A 22,168-nucleotide genomic window follows, 5' to 3' on the forward strand; every position below is an offset into this window, starting at 1 on the left:
GGTCTGAAATTTCTTCTCCAAAACTACGTAGTGCCCCTGTACAAATACAATTTTGAGGAATTTGAACTTTGAGTATTTCCATTTCCACTCCAGTACATTTTTAACAAAGTAGCGCATTTTTATTTTATTTACATTTATTTTAAATGTTTAGTTTCAGTCCTCCATATTCATACGGGTGACTTTCACTATTGCCAACGTAATATTTCAGCACGATATCTTTACTTTAACTGCAGTATGAACTCTGGGCACGTTTTACAACACTGAAGAAATCTAAAAGTCTAAACTGCAACTACAGTATATATTCTCAAAATTTTAATGGCATGTGGTTTGAAATAAAAATCCATCAAGTCATTTTACTTCAAGATATTTGACCTGTAATAGCAGGAAAAGAACAGATGTAAATGAGCACAATAACGATGCCTGTGATAAGGTGTACCAGGAAGATATGTCACTGAGCCACATGCACAGCTACATGGAATACATATTTTCATCATGTTATCAGTTTCAGCTTTTTCCACAAGGCCAGCAGACATTTAAATTTCAGCACGGTTGCAGATTTAACACATTATAAGAGTGTCTGAAGCATGTTTGCATTCACCTTAAAAGCTGGAGTGAGTCTGAAGAGATAATGTGTGTGCACAGATTGCAAAAAATATCAAAGTTCCTTACTGTAGGAAGTGACCCAACCCTAACTCATGTACTCTGGTCAGAGGTCAATTATATATTGAAAGATAACATTGCACACACGCACACACATGCTGTATTATTACATTACATTTTATTTTACTCAATTACACAGTTGTCAACATACAACAAATCCATATAGAGGCACGTTGATTTCACGTTGAAACAGTTAAAAACATAAACTTTGCGACAACACTGGTGAAGTTTCTGGTTGTCCAGAGAAATTTTTCTAGTTTTGTAACATTCACATAAAAGAAGACACCGATGATGGCTGCCGTACATTTTCATTCGGACCTCGTGAACTGTGGGAAAATGTACGACTTTGTTTAATTTTCAAAGAGAATTAGAGAGTCTAGACAGCAAGACTTAATTATGAGAGGAAACGTTTCTTTCCATTGGATACAAACAATCTGAAAAGTGTGTCAGTTTTTGTCTACTCCAACAGACAAATTATACAACAGGATGGAACAATCTCAGTTAATTCAAAAACTATGAAGACCCGACACATTAATCATGTAAAAATATATGAAAATATAAAAGAAATTATGGCATTTAACTGTGTAAATTATTTGCCGTCTCATAGTTCTGAAGCAGAAATATTCCAACAATAATTCAGTTCATTGTTATCAGATTAGTGCAGGAGTAGACTTTAAAAAAAACAGTGAATAATCTCTCATAGAAGATGTTACTAAAACTGCATCCTGGGGTTTATGGCAAAAAGAAAAATGCTCCCACATTTTCCACAAGCTGCGGAAGAATGTTTCCTGGTGACAACTTTTCCAGGAATGACTTAATAATGGTCCCCTTTGCCACAGCAAGTAGACCGATGTCTCATTTCTACCACTGTGTCAAAAACAGAGAAAAATCAAAACTATAACATTCTCGTACCGTTAAATGCTCACTTTTAAAACACACCTATACATAAATAAAGCTCTGATCTACAGTTTGTTCTCAGGTTTTAGGCATTATTGCACTACATGTTTGCCCCGCGTAGCAAGCTCATGATTCTCAAGTGGCACGATGAAGAGAGCTGCACAGAGACACGACAGTCTGTGATACAGACACACACATGCTTGGTTAATACAACATGGATGTAATATCTGGGGGGTAAACAACAGTGTTTCACGAGCCACGAGAGTTGTGATGAGCAAGAGTTGAATAATCCACCTTTAATCCCTCATCTGTATACATTTTTCATCTTAGTCTGCCTCGAGCGTCACAGTTTAGCAGGTTTTACTAATATTCACAGAGCTGCAGCACTAAAAGGTTTCCAAAACTAAAAACATACTTTATTCTTTCTTTTAAATATTTGTAATTTACATCTATATTATTAGTAACATCTTCCCTATATTATGCCACATCTTCGGGGTGACATATCACAGTACGGGCGGGGAAATGACAGTTGAGGAGAGGATCTGACACTCTGGTTTAGTCCCTCCGATTACATGGACATGTGTTCTGGGAGCACGTAGGAGATGTCATCCCAGGGGTGGCGATAGAGACCCTGCTTCAGCCTCTTCTGGTCCAGGTAGTGTCCTGAGGAGATATGAAAAGGAGAGACTGATTGTAATGCGAGGTGATCGTGTTTCATCATAGCAATCATGTGTCTCGGCACAGAAATGACTCACCAATGAATCCCATGCTGCGGCCCAGGACAAAGATGCCATTCAGAGCTCCAATTTCCACAAACTCATCGGCTTCATCCCTGTGATGTGCATAGTAGACAACAATGATAAAAATGGGTGCACTCAATGTAGGCAGACACTACTTATTTTGTACATAAACTCAACCATGTTGACATTAAGTTAAAAGATGACCAGTATTTATAGGCTCACCGTGTAAAACCACCACAAGTCCGGAGCAAGTCCACAAAGGCCACACCGATGAAGCCGTCCACATTCAGGATCAAGTTTGGTTTCTAATACAACAAAATAAGCACACAGGGAAAATAGGATCATGTTATTTAAAAAATGGAGTGCTATTTAGGTGCTGAATGATAGGATGAAGTGATAAATCTTACTTTGGATGTGGTGATTTTCTCCACATCTAGAGCGTAGTCCAGCAGCTGGTTGGAGGGGAAGTGCTGCTTCACAAAGTCCTTCAGGATCTGGACTCTCATGTCTGGGTTGTTAATCTGGGAAAGCACAGCATATTTCCTTACAATCAAAATCTCAATCAATCTACTTGTTCCTCCATCTTTAGGACTTTATATGATATTTGTGGCACAGCTCTGTTCCCCGTGTTATGTTATTGTATGTTTTTACAAAAACAGCTTAACTTTGATTTAAAAGATCATTCTGTTGTCCACACTCTCTACATGTTGAGGAGCCATTGTACTCACCGATTTGACTCTGTGTCCAATGCCCATGATCAGCTTCCCATCCTTCTTCATCTTGTTGACAAACTCCATGGGCAGCATGCCGCTGTCAAACGCCTTGCTGAACTGCTTTGCTGCAGCATCCAGAGCACCTCCAAAGCGATCACCCTGAGAAGTGACAACAAGGAAAATAAGAGATGCTCATAGTGGACTGGTCAGTAAATCGAGCACATGAATCAGATGTTTAAGTGTCTTACGATGGTGAGAAGGCCGGAGGTGAGGCTGGAGATGAGATCTTTGCCTGCTCGAGCACAGACGATGGTGTTGTGGGCACCGGAAACAGCAGGGCCGTGATCAGCAGTCACCATCAGACACATCTCGATGAACTGGCAGGCATATCTCGGCAACCTGCACACCAAGAAGGAAACAACTGTAATGTGATGAACTCTTGAGGAATCACTGAACTACAACTAATGGGTTAAGAGGCTGACCTCCTCTGGAACCACAGAAGCCCCAGCGTTCCTCCAAGGCCTATTTCTGACTTGAAGACCTCAGTGATGGGCATGCCTGCGTAGATGAGCTCCTGACCCCTCTCGTCACAGATACTGGTCATGAAGGAAGCGGGCTTACGGATCAGACCCAGCTCCTGCAAGGCAAAAAGTTGCAAGAAGAAGAAAGGTTTTCAGTCCATGTTTTTGTTTTTTCTCCATCAGATACCTAAAAGCTTGATTTATAGTGACTGTTCAGAGGCATACTCACTCGTGCCCAGGAGTAATCCATTGGAACAGTTGGGGGAGGCATCTCTTCGGCTGGCTGGATAACTCCTTTGGCAACGAGGTCATCATAAACAGAGCTGCACGGATAAGAAAAACGAAGAATACCAACAAACTCATCTAAAAATGCTGTCATAAGGCACATTTAAGCTGGCATAATTAACTGAATGAATGGAAATGCCACTGTGCACTGACCTAATGATGTCTCCCAGCTCATCAAAGCTCTTGGGGACGAAGGCACCGGCCTCCTTCAGAGCCGAGTTCTTAGCTACTGCTGTCTCAGACGCCTGGTTGGCACAGGCTCCTGCATGGCCGAACTGAACCTGAGGGGGGAAAGGTTCAACATGGGTCAGAAATGTCATTAATCTCTTGAATGTCTCATTATGCAGCTGCCTAACAGTGCCTGAAATGCAGCGGCCTCTACAGCCGCCCTCTTACCTCTGAGGAGAACATGGTGGCACAGGTGCCAATACACCAGCACACCACCGGCTTTGTAATCCTGCCCTTTTTAATACCCTCGCAGATCTTGTACTCCTCTGTGCCTCCAATCTGTAGAAAGCAGAGCCAGATGCAGGATGAAGCAAATTAATAGCTTGTGACACAATTTGAATTCTTTTATCAATTATTACAGTTTATTGACTTACATAACCTTTTAGCTTACGCTGTACAAATCATAAGGATATGAGGCATTTAAAGATACTGTGCCGTCCGGTCCAAAGCTCCTGTGCTGGTGGTATAAACACCAACACCTCTGCAAGGTTAGGAACTCCCAGTCTTGACCTCTAGCTGCACGGCTAACTGAGCTAACAATCTACCAGCAGCTACAGTTAGCGGTTGTTCTGATGATATGCTGCCTCTTATTTGTTTTGACTTCAACAAGTGGTCAGTTCTTACATATTGCACCTTTAAATGCAATTTCAATACTTTTATCAATTATTATAGTTTATTTACTAACATAACTTTTCATTTTAGGCTGCACCGATTTTATCAATATGAAGCAGTTGATGATACGCCCAAGAAATGCATCACAATAAGCAAAACTATCAATGTAGTCAAAGTCAAATCTGCAGGCACCAGCATGTGTAGATTTATTCCTCACCTCTCCCAGGACAACGATCATCTTCACTTCAGGAGTGTCTTGGTAGCGCAGCACATGGTCAGTAAACACAGAGCCTGGGTATCTGCAGAAGAGTGTAAAATTACACACCAATTCACACACACGTTTACATACTGCTGATAAGAGACATACATACCTGTCTCCACCGATGGCCACACCTTCAAAAACACCATTGGTGGTGCGGGAGATGATGTTGTTGAGCTCGTTGGACATGCCGCCTGAGCGAGACACGTAGGCCACGCTGCCGGGGCGATAGAGCTTTGAGGCGAGGATGTTGTCCAGCATGCCTCCGGTGTTCCCGATCTTGAAGCAGCCTGGCTTGATTCCTCCAACCTGGACATAAACACACACAGATTTGCTCAGGTAAAAGAACAAAAAGGGACACCGTGATAAATCAAATGAGAAGTGAAGCAAGACTAACGGTTGCTGGTCCGATGATCGTGACACCCTTCTCATCCGCGGCCTTGATGATCTTCCTGGTATGGGCTTCAGGGATTCCCTCAGCGATGATGGCAATGGTGTGAATCTGAAAGCAATTGAACAGAAAGGCTTAACTTTTTATTTTTCCAGCTGTTAAGTAACCTGCAGATGGTACATGATGAGGGTGTATTCACCTGTGGGTACTGCATGGTCTCCATGGTGCTATCAAAGGCCGAACGCAGAGATGCAAAGCTGATGAGCACGTCCACATCAGGGTGCTTCTTCATGGCGTCACTCATGTTCTTATACACAGGGATGAGGATCTCTTTATGGCCCCAGTAGAACTTCTGCTTGTGGTCTCCACTGCAAGGCATTAATTACGCAGTGAAACGACTCCATTTACTTAAGAGGTTCTTATTGCATTAAATGCACAATAAAGATCCATTACACTGACAGCAGGACGGAGCAGACTCAAGCTAAAGAGGGAGGGCAGAGAGCACTTACGTGAATGGGTAAACCATGGCTGCCACAGACGGCTCGTCTCTGGAGCAGACGTAGTCAAAGTCCATCATGCCCTGTACTGCCCGGGTCTGCATACCCCACACTATGGACTTGGTGTGTTTGCTGAAGAGGGTTGTTGCTTTGGCTACAGGGAAAGTGTTACAGATAGAAACTTAATACCAGGTCACCAAAATGCATTTCCTCTGCATGCATATGAAAACAAATTTCATTTTTTAATGATATTTCACGCAGCTTAAAATTGACTGGATGAACATTGATTGAAGATTTAAGAAAAATAATGACATCACTGACATGAAGACAAACAGGTCAATGATGCCTTTATAGCCATCGATAAGATTTATAAAGTTGACTGATAAAGCACCATAAAACCCTACTGCCAACTGGTTAAATCATAAATCACAAGAACAAAAATGAATAAAGACATTGTTGATCTTTAAGATATATTGGATTAGGTTTGTGTGCGTATGATCATAAATCACTACACTGAGCTTCCATTTTAGTGAGTTTGGATTGCAGGGTCCTCTTGCTGTCTAAGGGGGGAGCTATAATACCTAGACTCGGCCATGCATGATCACAAGGCTTCTATCCATCTGCCTATCATGCTGTCCAGCAGTGGACCCATGCATGAAAACACATCCAACCCCTTAGCAGTCACAGTGCAAAGATTTCCCATTGAAGTGAGTGTTTGATCTCACCGATAGGAGCTCCACTTTTGGCCTTCTTGGCTGGTGAGCTCTCAACTTTGGCTTTGTTTTCAGAGAAAGAGGCAGTTCTGCTGGATGCAGGGGTCTGTAAGAAGAGACGCACAAAAAAAATAGACTCATCCATATTTTATTCTGCTTTGCATATTTGAAAAAGGATATGTAATAATGAGGACAGCTCTGTTGAGATTTAATCTGCTTTAACTGGCAAAAACAGTGGTCCTTTATATTTTAGAGGCTTGATAAAAGGGCGGGGTAGCCTCGTTATTTTATAAAACACTTGCACACATCTTACACAGTGTTTTTGATTTTTTTTTTAGGAAATCTCCTAGAAGAGCTACAAACTGGATTTTAGTGCATTAAGCTTTGAGTGAGTCATACTGTATAATTTCATAGAAGTGCACGTTTGTACTTTAATATTCAATTTCTCGTATATATTGTATATCTACCTTTATGTTTCAAGCAAATACATGCATGTGTATGCTCACACACACTTTGCTGAAAGCCCACACACTGCACAGTCTTAATGGACGCCTCGGGGCAGTCGCAGTGCGTTACCAACTGTGGTCACACAACTATTTGAGTGAGAGCAGTGCACAATGCCCAGCACTCTTCTTACACAAAAGAGCCGCTGGGCTTCTGATAATCTCGTTCACTAAAAGGACAAGACAGTAAATGAAAAGGGGCCTGTGGCATGCAGGTCTTCTGCTCACTAAACCACTCCGCAGTACTGGAGGAGCTGATGATGTAAATGCACTGCACAGTGAGCCGACACAACATCACGACAGCCTATTTGTCTCCGTGGAGGCCGGATGTGTCATACCGATGTGCTGCCGCTGGAGTTGAGGAGGAAGTTGGCAGTGTGAGCAGCAACAGGAGGCAGGTTGGGGATTGGCCGGTGGCCCAGTGCCATGCCAACAATGGCTGTCATGTGAGTTTCTGTGCCAAAGACGTGGATGGGGATCCCAGTGGTCTTGCCTGAGGAAAGCCGGCAGAACCACATAAAGAATCAGCAGGTGCCTGAAGTTAAAATATGCACTCAAAACATGCTTTCAGACTTTGGAGATATGGATAGAAGAAAGTATAACATACCAACTTCTCCCATCACTCTGAGACCTTCCTGGTAGTTGGGGCCTCCACGACGGACAAAAATTGTCACCTCATGCTCCTTTAGTGGCACCTGATAGTCTCTGATAGCTCGAACGATCCCCTAGCAGAGACGAGGATATACTCAGTGAAAAACTAGATAATGAGTAAGTAATATTACAGCGATGTGACGTGATGTGATGCCGTACCTTAAATGTTGCTGCAACATTTGTGAAGTTTGCGATGCTTCCCCCGATGATCAAAACCTTTCCTGGAAAACATGATGGAAACATAATTTCAGAAAAAACACATGACTTTGAGTACACACAAAGATTTGACGGAGCAGTTTTCCTACCATCTCGGTGTTTCTCCCTGGTCATCAGAGACAGGATTGTCTTGGCGTAGTCGTAGGTCTGCTGTTCACTTGGAGCTCCTGAATACTCGCCATAATTGGCCAGCTCGTCGACACCACCCAGGTCACAGATTGTGTCACTGGAAGAGTTTTACATTAGTCACCCACACAGAAGAAAAAGGGATGGAAACAACAGCTGGGACAGTCATATCTGGTGGCAGATTTGATTTACAGCTTTAATGATGAACACAATTTTAAGAAAAATGAGATGAACTTTACAGTGCAGTTTTAACTCAGAACAGACGTGGGAAAAAGTGCTTTTATTATGCAAACAGACACAACTTAACAGTGCACAGAGGGAATAATTAGTCATGGCTGATGTGTCTGCATGTCACGCTTTTGTACCCCTGACAGACGCTCATTCCTCCAGACTCTCGCTAAAGTGGCAACATCTAAGAATCAAATTTAGCAGGCAGCTGAGCAGGCAGAGTGTGAGCTGCTGCACCATCAGTCTACTGCATCCCAGGCGTGCTCTCTAAACGCTGTACCCAATGATGTATAGTCAAAATAGTGAGGATAAAGTCGAGGGACAATTCAAGCAAATGGAAGAAAAAATACATTTATTTAGGCTTTTGTTTTATGGAGTTTGGTTCTTTGGTACCTGTACACCACGGAGGCACCTCCTCCTGCCACCATGGTCCAGATCCTGCCTCGGGGGTTAAGCAGGGTCAGTTTCAGGCTGGCACCACTCTTGGCATCAAGGTCGGCAATGTAGGCCTCCTGAAAGAAAAGGTCAACAAAGAGATGAGAGGTTTTATAGATGCTCCAGAGGCAGGAGGAGGTGTGTGTGTGTGTGTGTGTGTGTGTGTGTGTGTGTGTGTGTGTGTGTGAGTGTTTTCAGCCTTAATCAGTGCAGGACTTGCACAAGCACCTCTCCATATGTCCACAAGTGATTACCTGTGCTTGCAATGATTTTCGAAGAGCTATTAATTGGAAATATTGTATAAATATGACGAGTGACAGTGGATGTGATGTGCATCAGTGGTTGTTGGTGACAGTTGGGGGCACAGCTGGTGGCTGAGAGTAAAAAAGCTCCCAATCAAAGGCACCCGCTGTCCCTCATCTCTACTCTAGGCTCACAGCAGTCCAATTAGAGCTCGCCTGGTACACAGACAGTCTGTCTCAGACAAGCGTCTCCGGGCAGCAGCCAAAAATAGAAGTCCACTTTACAAACTAGTTTCTTTAATTTCACCCACGTCATGTTTAATATTGAGCTCCGTCATGCAGGTGATTCAGGATTTTGACATTAAAATCCCTCTGTAATACAGGTGTGTAATGTGACTTAAGCTTTAGTTTCTATTAAAAAAAAACAAACAGATGAGATATTTTCTAACAAAGCATCTCCCCTTTATCTCATTCTGAATCTGTATGCCCAGACAACCTTTACTTGAGGATGTCTCCTGAGGATGTCTCCATTACTCTCCACGATGAGTCATAAAGGCTGATTAACAGCTGTGTGTTGGCTGCCCTGCCTCATTAATTCAACTGTGGGCCAGCTGTGACATGAGCTGCTATGGAGCAGAAATTGCCGGTAATCCCAGGAGCTGTGGTTATATAGAAAATGTTTTTTCAGGCCAATTATAATCATTCTGATTAGAGATTCCAACTTCATTATTTACATGGACGCCAAATAAAGTGATCTGATAAGTGTGTTTACAAGCCCCAAAGCATTTAATCATAATATAACACTTTGACATGTAAAAAGTTATTTCTGATTTGCTGGAGCTGGAGGAGGAGAAGAAGAAGGAAGAAGAAAAAGAAAAAGAAGAAGAGACAATGGATCAGATTAAGTGCTTACATGCTTATTAGGGGTGATAATATTTTTCTATTGACCGGATTGTCAAAGGTTTACACCACCCCACCTAAACTAGATTAAATATTCCTTCTGACCAGACCACTGTCTTCTCATTGAGGTGGTTACATGAGGCATTTTTATTCTGATTGGGTCATTATTACTGGATTATTAGGGTCCATGTAAACACAGATACTGAAAGTTTATCTTCTTCAGGCTGACATATCTTAAATTAAACTTTGTCTTGTGTGCTACATGAAGTCTGAATCCATTCATTTAACAGTAAATTGTCTGTAATCAAATCTAATTGGTTGACAATCTAATTTAAAATGATTTATCTCTGAGATTGCCAGTTTGCTCAATTTGCATCCCACTCAGCATCCCTGGTAAGCTTTTTCCCCTCTTTGGAGAACAACACCAGCTTTGATGCTGACAGAATGAAATCCGATTCATTTTTCCCCTCAGTCCTCCCTCACCTCAGGATAAGCCTCCCTGCCGAAGGGTGGAGGAAACTCCACATCGCCCCACTTGGCCTTGCAGATGTAGTCAGCTGTGGCATCGATCTTGGCTGCCATGTCCAGCACGTAAACTCCATCTTTTGTGACCACTGAGAGAAGATGGGAAACAATGAGCGTTAAGATCTATACACCCACCTACTGAGATTCACTACTAAGCTTTAAATAAGTCGTGTTCGGGCACAGGTGACCACAGCCTTCCTGCTGTCCCTGCAGGAGGTGGAAGGAGAGCGAAGATGAGGAGGAGGAAGTGGTGTGACATCAAAGCAGGGAGAGCTAGTCTCAGCAGCCATGCTACATCCACAGGAACAGCTGCCACAGGGCATGTACTGGTGCCCAATTACTCCATTATAAACACACGCTGCCTTCATCAAACGGCAAGTGCATGAATTATTTACCGCTTTCCTCCCTCGGTGTTGAAAATGTGGCAGAATCAACTTGGATTCAAGATGATGTTTCATTATGCATTGGTGTTTTCGTTTCTTATTTCCTTTTGATGTCCAATTTCATAATCTGATAACATATTGATGAATCTGTGTTGGATTAAAGTGCAAACGCCATCATGATTGCTTGTTCAGACACATCACATCAAGGTACAAGGGATTTTAGAGAAACAAACAACATACCCAGTGGATTGATCTCCAGGTATGTGAAGAACAGGTCCTCATACAGGTTGAAGAGCCCGACAATGAAGCTGGCCAGGACCCTGCAGAGAGATTCAGCACATGACATTCTAGTCTTATAATTGACTGTAGGAGTCTGGTTAATCATACCGGGACACTCTGGGACACAGGTCGTAGTTTAGACCCCAGGAGGGTCATCCATCAAGGCAGATCATGACATCTACTTCATTCAAGGCTCTGGATCAATATCTACAAATTATAAACGTTAGGCTTTTAAATACTTTACATATGTTAACACTTCTTATAAAAAGGTTCGAACCAAAACAAAAGGTGACCATAAATAAAACAGGAATTAACTTAAATTGGTACGTTTTCTAAAAAAGGTCCCTCAGAGATCTTTCATCCATCGATCCAGTGGATAACTTCTGACTCTTGAGGCTGGTAGTATAAACACTCTCTGTCAGGGCACCTTCATCCATAGACGTGTCATAGTTGGTTGTAACTAGTCTTAGATGCACTTAATACAGCCTTGGCCCATGTCTAATAACCTAACATGGAGCTCCCTGCCTGAGGAACTTAAAGTCAGCTCCTTCTTTTGAGTTTCTCCTCAAAACTTACTTTTATAGGAAGTAATTCTGTTGTTCGTCTGGCTTTTATCCCTCTCGTCTTACTTTGAAGTAATTTTATTATATACTCTGTTTTATTGTTTTTATTTATGGTTTGTTGTTGTTATCTTGATTGTTTGTACCACTTTGTGACTGTGTGTACCGTTTTCATTTTGACCCGTAAAGCACTTATTTTTTTATCAATACAGTCTTTGTTACTAGAACTTGCAGACTCATGCTCGGTCACATTGTAAGAAAAAGGTCTGAACACAGTTCCTTCAAGTGCCTTCATCGCTAACGTCAAGTCTGTCTTTTGGGACTCTGTTTCTGCCCGTAGGTAATTCTTCGATACACAGCTAAATTAAGCTTGCCGGTTACCATGGTTACTGAGCAGGGGATCAAATAAGCCACAGTAATGGAATAAAGCCCTCACTTAAATTATCGAGATTAATCCAAATAAAGCAGGATTTTCCTTTATCTGCCTTGATAGAGTACCTAACAGAGTTCCCTAAAAATCAAAAACAAGGTAGTTGAAGTCAAAGGTAATTCATTTATCATTTGTCCTACACCTTTTCCATTGTCAAATTCAAGCACTTTTCAAGCATTTCCAGGTGCATTTTCAAGATTTTCCTGCACCTTAGCACAAGACAAAGTATTTTTGTATGAGAACCCGCATATTTAATTTAACTAAAGATGTCTCGCTCTTTAGCAACTTTCGTTACCAGCTCCAGAAAAAATGATGCTTCCAATTCAGAATTCTGTTGATTAAGACTTAAACAAGTTGGGTGTAGTCGATTGAGGTGTATGCTCTGCTGTTTCTTGTTTTTCCAGGCGTATTCGTGTTGATGAATGTGACACACACACACAAAAAGTGTGTTTAAAATGCATGCTAATCAAAGTGGTTTTAGTATCCTGAATCATCAATACATATCTGGCAATTGTAGGGCTGCCCCCTTTTAAGAACCTTAATGCAGAACCTTAAAAACACCACATTAAAATTCAAGCATTTCTAACACCCGAATGAACCCTGAATTTCACTGTACAATTTATGCCTGGCTGGCAGCTCCAAACAAAAACAAGAACAACACGGCCATTATAATTTCCATATAATTAAAACGCATGACAAACTACAGGCGATATCATTGATGGATTGTTAAGGCAGAGCTGGACAGGAAACAGTCCACCTGTAAATTAGCTGTGCTGTACAGAAGGAAAAAATCTAATTTACTTCCTCCTTCACATGTCAAAACAGAGCAGTGAGGAGTGGGGGGTTGTTGGAGGAGTTGGGAGGGGGGAGTATTTTTCTCTCCTCTCTCCTGTCTGTCAGTTGTGCAGGCAGCTCGGAGCCTTTGTAACCACGTCAGCGGGTTGTCAGGACTCCGACTGGCCCGTAGAGGGAAAACTGCGACCAAAAACCCTTGGGTGACTCAGCTTCACATGCCTGCCTCTGACGGCAGGACGGGAAAACTGGCCAAGTGCCGCTCTTGTTTTTGGTCCAGAGTGAGAAGGGAGGGTGAGGAGGCCAGCTCGGGTTGGCAGAGTGATTTCTGGGGCAGCGTCTTCAATGTCAGCCAAGACAGCGAGCCTGACCAGAATCTGCCGTCACAAAAACAATACTACAGTGATGGATAGGAGAGGTTTGGAGGGGGTGAGCCGCTGTATCGTAGCCATCAAAATAGATGGACGTGCTCTGAATGTGGCTGTGGAGTAAAACAGGCTGGGGGTGGAGGCTGATGGAAGAAAGCCGAAGGAGCGGAGGGAGTTTGTCATTTGTCTAATGGAAACCCCTCCACCCGTCTCGTCCCGCTCCTCCTGCATTTACTGCCAATATCAAAGTGGTCATCTGACTTCATTTGTGTAATGCTTTTGTTTTCCTCTGCTGGGCAGTGGTTCAAATATGTAATGGAAAGTGCACACTTTTTGTCTTTTTTGGGTCTTTTTTTAGTAGTTTAGTGCTGCAATAAATGTCCCAAATCATGACTGACGAATACTTTTTCCATCCACTTACGGTTTCTTGTCGTTGGGGACGTGAGTCAGCAGCTCTTTCTTCACAGAGTCTTCGCTGATCTTTTCATCCACCCCAATTAGCAACTTCTTCGCCTTGGCATCCACGTCTCCCACATCCACCCCTCCCTCATGGTGAAACAGCACATAGTCTCCCTCTCGGGTGGCGTAGATGCACACGTAGAACTCCTCCTCCTGAACAATGGACCGTTAAAATGTCATCAATAAATGTCTCTTTACAACACATCTGGGTTTAATCACTGCCAAATAAGGAATCTAAAAAACTGAGGGATGATCACAGAAGAGATGTGGAATCAGTGATTTACCTGCTTATGTGCGACAAATGGCTCGATGAGGAAGTTCTTGAGAACGCCTTTAGCTTTTCCCACCTGAGGATAATCAAGAAAATGAAATACTTAATACATAAAAAAAACACAGGGCCACAAGTGACGAGACATTTCGTAGGAAAAAAGGAGACAGGTTGAGAAGGAGGAAAAAGAAAATGTCATGATGAATTACTCCAGGCAAAGCCCCGCTAACACAGCCACAGCTCATTTGACGAGGCTGTCATCGTTCCTCCGTTAAAGGCCAGCAGGCACAGAGTAACCAGGGACCGGCTGAGAGCAGCCAGCCGGAGAGCACAGAACGAAATAATAAAGAGGTCGAGAGGGAGTTGCCATTTTGAGGACTGAAAACAAAAAAGGAGGTTGATGACGGGCGGAGAAAAAAGAAAGCCCGTCTGACTGAAAAACCCACAAGGGTATTATTGAAGAAGAAAGAAGGCCTTTCATGTTGTGAATGTAATTTTCTGTAAATTATTCAATTTAACCAGTTGTGGTAATATAATCACACAAAATATGAAAAAGTAATTTACTATAGTGAAACACTGCAGCCAATAATAGCAGCGAGCTACGTGTGAAGAACATGAAAAATAAGAAAGTGACAGGATATGTGAAGTATAAATTGGTGCTGGTAAAGGAAGTCATCACAGCCACAGTTCTCGACACTTGTTCTTCTAACAGTTCCACCCTGATGATTTCTCTCAGATAAGCTCACAGCTGGCCAAGCAAAATAGAAAGTAGACAGGCAGTAACAAGCAGTCAGTCAAGACACTTAAAAGCAGGTGGCAACATGCTAGAAATTCATGATGAAACAGCTCTCTTACTTATTACAATACCAACATGGTGCATTAGGTTACACATTTCTTCTACTTCCATGCACCTTATACGGTTTTAAGGAACTACACGAAACAAGACAGAGTCTGCAGCCATGCTAGCAGCTCAGTGATGCACACAAGTCAACACTAATGTCAGCCAACATTTTCACAATGACAATACCAGCATGCTGCTCCTGAAGCACCTCCTGTTCACCAAGGCCTACAACCTCAGCTAACTGTCTACTCTCCATCCAAATTAGCCACTTAGCATGACTCAAAAGAAAATAGTAGACTGATTGTGAGACAAACAATTTTACAATTGCGATACAACTATTTCAAAGTAAAGAGTGTCCTACTTAATGCATGCAGTTAAAATATTTGTCCACATAGTTCTTCCGATGGTAATTTATCTTTGTAATTACTTAAACTAATTAATTACTTCCAATCTTTAGAGGACAATAAAGACAAACATTGTCCTGACTGTCCATAATACAGATGTGGCTCCATTCATTCTTATTTACTGCCGCTGGCTGCTGCTGACAGTTTCATCTCATCTGTGAAGAGATACATCTACGCAACCGCACTGCTGCCACACACAAAAACACACATACACACATACACCCACACCCACACCCACACACACACACACACAGACACACACTTCTTCACTGCTTTATGAGCCATCCTAGTGTCTCCATAACTTGCGTCTTGGTTTATGAGGCACAGCAGCGTCTCAGTGGCACTGTGATGGATGTTCTGTGCTGTGCTTATGCTGACTGGAAAGATGGACTGACTGTTTATTCAGTAGCAGCACCCGCCTCAGCCGACTGGACTGATTTACTACCAGTAGACTGATACTGAACCCCTCAGCAATGAGGTGGCTGTTTAGGCAAACATACGTCAGGCAACGCAAACCAAATGCCTCTGTGCTAAACAGGTCGAAGGGTGAAGGAAAGGGCAACAGGAGGAGGATCTGACTAAAGCACTGGGATAATATTGATCGAAGGAGTGTCCGGCAAAGTGCACACTCTCCAACAGAAGGGTGAGGTGGAGGTAATTGGCCCAAGAGGGCGGATGACGTACTGTCGTCTCTTTCATGAGGCGGGGCTTCAGCCATTCTCTGACGCCATTCAGGTCCAGGTTGACGCCCACCAGGCCCAGCTTCCCTCGCCTCTTGATCAGCTGGTCCGGCTTCACCACCAGCCTCTGGAAGAGAAAGATGAACATGGTCGCTTTAAGCAGGACGCACACAGGACTACGCTTAACTGAAAGACATCATAGTTATATTTCTTAGAGTCTACAGTGCATTTTGTATCATATTTTACCTGGATTCTCACTGAAATACATATTTCAAGGGTATGAAACAGAAAAAATAAAGTTGGACTGTGTCTAGTAGGGCTGCCACTTACAATTATTTTCATTGTTTAGTCTAAAAAATGTGTGAAAAAGGCCCAAAATGACATTTTCAACTTACTTCTTTTGTTCAACCAACAGTATAAAACCCAATAAATGCTTTATTTACTGTCATAAATGACAAAGAAAATCAGCAAATCCTTACACCTAAATGCTGGAACCGGCAAATGTAAAACAGTTATCGATGATCAAAGTAGCTTTTGATTGAATAATGGTCTTCTGCGTTCACTGACAATTGACTGCTGATTGATTTGTTTTCTTTCTTTTCTTGAAGAAATTAATGAAGACAATGGAGTGGAAGTGCTGCTGGGTCTTTATGGGGATCACATACAGGTGCTCTTTGGAAACTTCAGGTGTCTCCGCTTATTCCATCTTGTGAAGGGTTCATTACATCGATGAAATATAGTCTGGATAAAGAATATAAAATGCAAGTCTCCTTCAAAAACAATCCACGGCACACTGTAGGATGAGTTCCATTATTGCATTGGAAAAATTTGATGATATTCTGTTCATTTTAATTTCCAACATATGACAGCAGATACTTAGCGTACTTAGATACTTAGCAGATAAGTGGCGTTATATTCATCAAGTGAGAGTTGAGGTGAACATTATCTAAGAAGGAATCTCTCACACGCATCATTCACTTCTGACGCAAAAGCAAAATGACACCCCACCCCCACCGACTCAGCCCGCTTCCTCTCACTTGCAAGTCAGATAAAGAGAATGACTTATGACAGTGGACCCATTAGTATCTGGGTGCTCGCCAGTGAGCAAAGAAAGAGGGCGGAGGGTCAAAGTTAATGCAATTTGCTAATCAATTCTACCGCAGCAGCACATATCTCCATGCATCTGCCCTCCACTTCCTCCTCGTACCTTCCAGATAAAAAACCTTCAGGGAGACACACGGGTGCAATGATATTTTATTCTGCGAGATGAGTCACAGAGTAATTCAATTAGCTGCTATTACAGCCCGTCTATCTGCTACTGCTTCGCTATGGAGAGCAGGGCGGGACGGTGAGTAAGACCTGGAAGGCCGACGTGTACCTGGAGAACCATTTGTGGAAGAAATCCTATCTCAGCTGAACTCTGATCTCCCTGTTACACGTAAAGATTCAAAGAACGAGACATGTTTTTTTTTTTTTGTTTTCTTCTGTATTCACACTTCCACCGAGAGCTGCTGGAGCGCTCTGCTGTCTGCGATGTCAGCTAACAGGCGCCAAGAGACCACTCTGCTGCCAGCCTAAGTAATTGTCTCCATAAAGAGGAGATCATTTTCCACAAGCTTAAGGGAGAATCGGCTGTAGGCATTTATGGGCCATAAATCTGAGCTACAACAACTAACTGTTCACTCAGCTTAAGAAAATCTTACTTCATTTTCACAACAGTGTCTCCTGCCTCACCTCTGTGAGCAGCCATGGGTGCTCTCTCGCCAGCCGTTCCAAGTCTGTCTCGGCCGTCACGTTGGCAAAGCGGAATCTGTTTTGGACAGCAGCCGATGTGCAGATGTACTTGTACAGGAACTCCTTCCCCGTCTGCTCCGAGATGGCTTTGGCCGACATGACTGCTTAGGCTGGACTGGCCTAATAAGATAGAGAGAGATGAGTTGGGAGATATACAGATGAGCAGTGAGATGGATGAATACAGAGCAGGTATTGAGATGCTGAGAGCAGGAAAGCAAACGTAAATTGTGGAGAGGCGAGCATGAGCAAAGGATTTTAAAGGGCAACATGTTTTTCTTCTTTGACGTCCACGCTGTCAGAACAGTCAAGAAACGGTCTAGTAACCAGGTGATGGAATGACGGCTTTGCGGTTTGTCTTTTCCATGAATTACATCAGAAAACAGAGGAATAAACCTGCCTTTAATTCTACTGAACTGCACAGAATTAAGAGACACTGCTAGAAAATTTGATTACAAACCAACTGTAGATTCAGGCCTTCCCTCCTTCTGCACAGTCAGATTTCTTTAATTTATTTCATGCTGAATGCAGCAAGACACGGACGGTGAAGCCAGCGAAGCTGAATCCAACACGATTAGTTGGATTCGGTTTGTTTGACCTGCACACTAATGAGGTAAATGGGCGCTTATTGCCACTCAAACAATCAGATTTCTACTGGAGCTGCAGCAAAGAGCGTACGGAGGGTAACCTCACAAACCAACGCATCTCGAGGAAGTGATAAAACATAGATTTGTCTTCCTTTCTGGCAGAATGTGACGGAAGTAAAAGAAGAAATTCAATAACTCTTGATAGCATCTATAAATTTAACTGCTGAAGGGAGGTGTGGTGAACTTTACACTTTAGTAATTAGCTTCACTCAATGAGGTCAAATCCTTCACAAGCAATTCACACAGCTCACAACAGGACATCAGGTATATTCAACCATTTCTCCCTAAAGAGACTTCCCTCTGAGGACGCACCGACACAGATCGGAGTGAGAACGCTCATATAAATTCAGATCTTCAGTTGTTTTCTTTTGTTTTAACAGTGTTTTACACACATAAGACACAACATTGAATTATTTTTAAGATCATGAAAAATCAGGAAAATTAATTACACTCTTATTCTGAATAACATCACAAGTGCAAAATTATAGTGTGGCCTTTAGGGTTGCACCTTCATTAAACCTATCCCTGATGTGTGCCACTCCCTTTTTAACACAAAAGCAAACACCTCAGTAAACTTCCATGTATTATTCCCTGAGACATCCCTTTACCCGGATCTGCACCGAAAGTTAATGGGGTCTGTTCAGGGTTGAGACCCATCCTCCATCAAAGTTTTGTGGAAACCTGTTCAGTAGTTTTTGTGAAATCCTGCTGACAAACCAACCAACCAACCAACCAACCAACAGACGCAGGTGAAAACATAACTTGGCAGAGGTAAACAGTAATCTGGCCTTTACTTGGACAACATGCTCATGTCTTTTGGCCTGGTTCCACCACCCAAGTCTGTCCCATATACAACATGATTGTCAGATCAAATATACATGAGCCTGACGTGGCCCATTGTGTTCGCCATAATAGAAACAGACTGTGCTCCAGTTTTGGGTCACTTGCTATTCAAATTTAACCATTTGGCCCAGCTCTGGCCCAATCACTATATACTGATATCAAATTTAAATGCACTGCATGTAGGATTGCCTTGTTGCCATTAAGATCCTATGTCCCATCCTACTACAGGGCTTTCCTCTGTTTCACAGTGTATATTTTCCATGTTAACATCTTAATTGTTGGCATGCTAACAGTAGGACTAAACACAAAGTACATCATAAACCAAAGTATTACACAGATTTCATGACAATGACCATTTGATCTGATCTGACTTTAAAGCTGCTGTAAGCGTTGAGGTCATTTTAGCTAACTTCCTGTCTGTTTTGCAGATAGCAATCCCCGCACTCCTTCTACGTCACCACATGATCGTGCAGCAGTAATCATCAGACGCAGCAGCAAACACGACGATCCTGTACAGGAGTTCTCTGTCCTGATTGGATAAAGTGGGCAGGGATACCAGAAAATGTATTCTCTTTTACTGCATGACGCATGAGTTGCCGACCAAACACTATAATAGTGAATACAGTTGGAATATAGAGCTATTTAACACTTATTTACATAATTAAAAAAAAATCTCTTACATCTTAACCTCACATCATATATAAGTCTGCTTTTTGGCGATTTGATGCAACTTCCCCATTTCTTTTCTGCATAATTTTTGATGCAACACCTGCTGCACAAACCACAAGTTAGTCTGGAAGGAGGCAAATGTCATCACTGCTTCTTCTTTACATCAAATGTACATCCTCATTGAAAAATATGACTCATCATGGCTATAAAAGTATCAAGGCTTTCACCGATTACCATCCCTAAAATGTCAAAGCTTAACATCTACAGTGCAACATGTAACCTTGCGGGGATGGCGTACGTGCTTCATTAAGCTGAAAGCCCCGATGTCGGCTCAAACAGGGCTCCCTGCTCTTCCACTGCGGCCCGGCAGCCATTTCTTAAATGGATTAATGGGACTGTCATGGACCTTTCTCAGTATTGATCATGGATGTCCCTGAGTCAACACAGTGCTGCTTCCAGGCCAGGAGAAATCATGTTTTATCCAAAGACCATCCAGGTCCCATATATCATCCACTTTCTCTGTTCAACTGACCTGACAGAGGTATTAAATATCACTGCTTTACATCAGCAGTAACACTGGTTCAGAAGATGTACAATAACATTTTAAAAACGGGGATGATGGATGGCTCGGGGGAGGCAAAAATCAGGCCCGGATCTAAATCAGCACAAGTGCAGACAAGGCATAAATCAAACCAAACAGACAGTACAGATACAAGTACCCAAAATACCTCCAATACTGTCAAAAACGTAAGAATCTGTATCTGCGAGTACACCAGTCTGTGCACCAATCAAATACCACGTAATTCATTTATTGATTAGAAATGCGCCTGAACGGAGGAGCCTGACTGAAACTCAATCTTTGGGGCTAATGATCAGATATTGATTTATCGACTGATATACACACATTTTTTTTGCAGTGATCCTTAAACACTTTTGACAAATATAAATAAACCATAAACTCTATTATCCAAACTGACATCAGTGCAGTGACACAGTAAACTCCGCTGGAAAATTAATAATTATAAATTTGCCTAAGCATCTTTTCCCGCAGTTTTAATGTCTAAGAATATAAAGGTTTTATATATATCGGTGCATAATGGATAACATATAAGCCGATTAGATATATCTGTGATAAGCTAATATCGTCCAATAAAACTGGTATATTGGTCGGCCTCTAAAAACCACTATGGTGTGACATCTGTACAAACAAATGGTTTCTTACATGCGAAGGACAAGATTTGTCGGTCAGGACATCTCTGCAAAGATTCATGTTGACGCATAAATGCCGATATTAAAATATTTGTCAATATCAATGTATCAGTCGGGCTCTACTTAACTGATTTTTTGTAGCAATATCCATAAATGTCAGTGACTTTTATAAATTTTAAGCACATCCACAGCATAACACCCAAACAGGGTTGGTGGTATGCAACTGTTAAATAATATTAATAATATTTTTTCAATACACACTTGTATTCGGTGCTCTGTATTGGCCGATACACAAGGTTCAGGTATCTGAATCGATATCAGGAAGGATAGAAATTGTATGCGAACATCTCTGGGTAAAAAAAAACGTCATAAAAGATGAAGTTGCAGCTTCATATTCACTTTTTACTGTCTCTGCTTTGACCTACTGACCTAATCAACAGTACCTGCCTGACGTTGCAGGTCTCTACCAGTCTCATTCATTCTCAAACCGGTCTGACAGCAAGTCACTATTAACAAATGTCCTCTTCACCTTCTCAAGAAGCTCAGCCATGATACAGCTGAAGTACAGGTTCAGTGTGGGCAGAGCAGTTCAACGTGTTTTATTAGAAACAGACAGAGAGACAAGGAGTTAGAGGAAGTAGTACAAAAGTAGGTTAATCTTAATAATTTAAGTAAAACTATAAACAATTTACCTCGTTTTAGATATTTTTCTTCCTGTAACGACTCTGGAAGTTCGCGGTGGTCGGTCGTGATTTTTATCGGCGATGCTGCTTCACTCCTGCCGGGAGCCAGAGGTGCCGGAGAGCGAGGCTTCCTGGGAGTTTTGTCTCCGTCGCCCATCTGCCGATAGGCTTGGCTGATGTTTCCTGTCCTCTGATTGGCTCATTCCGCACCATGCTCTATTGCTGCCTTCAGGGACAGTTGGAATAATTACAACCGCGCGAGGAGAGGGATAAATCATTCACAGATTTTTAAATTATGTTTATGTATAGGTAGGTCAGATTTAAATATGTGCGTGCTGTGAAGACGTATCGTCATGTGCAAAATTGTATCGTTATGTGAGTGTCTGGAATTGTATATAACTGTGTAAAATAGTTAAAATTAGCTCAACTACAACCGACAACTACAGTAAAACACTACTTACACAATGATGCATCATTAATTACAACAATAATAGTAATATAATAATAATAATAATAATAA

The 22,168-nt window shown here is 42.1% G+C and overlaps 1 protein-coding gene across 1 annotated transcript; it reads right to left on the minus strand.

Moving 5' to 3' along the window:
- Window positions 1-759: 759 nt before the first annotated feature.
- Window positions 760-21,758, minus strand: aclya (ATP citrate lyase a). Its single transcript, XM_073494739.1, has 28 exons — window positions 21,658-21,758; window positions 17,541-17,720; window positions 15,811-15,933; window positions 13,898-13,960; window positions 13,576-13,766; window positions 10,966-11,045; window positions 10,301-10,431; window positions 8,634-8,752; window positions 7,976-8,112; window positions 7,830-7,891; window positions 7,627-7,744; window positions 7,358-7,512; window positions 6,529-6,622; window positions 5,816-5,957; window positions 5,506-5,674; window positions 5,313-5,417; window positions 5,028-5,224; window positions 4,874-4,955; window positions 4,213-4,323; window positions 3,970-4,097; window positions 3,761-3,854; window positions 3,493-3,647; window positions 3,259-3,409; window positions 3,026-3,169; window positions 2,705-2,818; window positions 2,520-2,602; window positions 2,313-2,389; window positions 760-2,220 (listed from the first exon to the last, which is right to left on the minus strand). Exons 2-28 carry the CDS (start codon window positions 17,697-17,699, stop codon window positions 2,126-2,128), a joined length of 3,279 nt encoding a protein of 1,092 aa, XP_073350840.1. The 5' UTR covers window positions 17,700-17,720; window positions 21,658-21,758; the 3' UTR covers window positions 760-2,125.
- Window positions 21,759-22,168: the final 410 nt, after the last annotated feature.

This window comes from Pagrus major, chromosome 23, assembly GCF_040436345.1.
Source record: "Pagrus major chromosome 23, Pma_NU_1.0".
Classification (NCBI taxonomy): domain Eukaryota; kingdom Metazoa; phylum Chordata; class Actinopteri; order Spariformes; family Sparidae; genus Pagrus; species Pagrus major.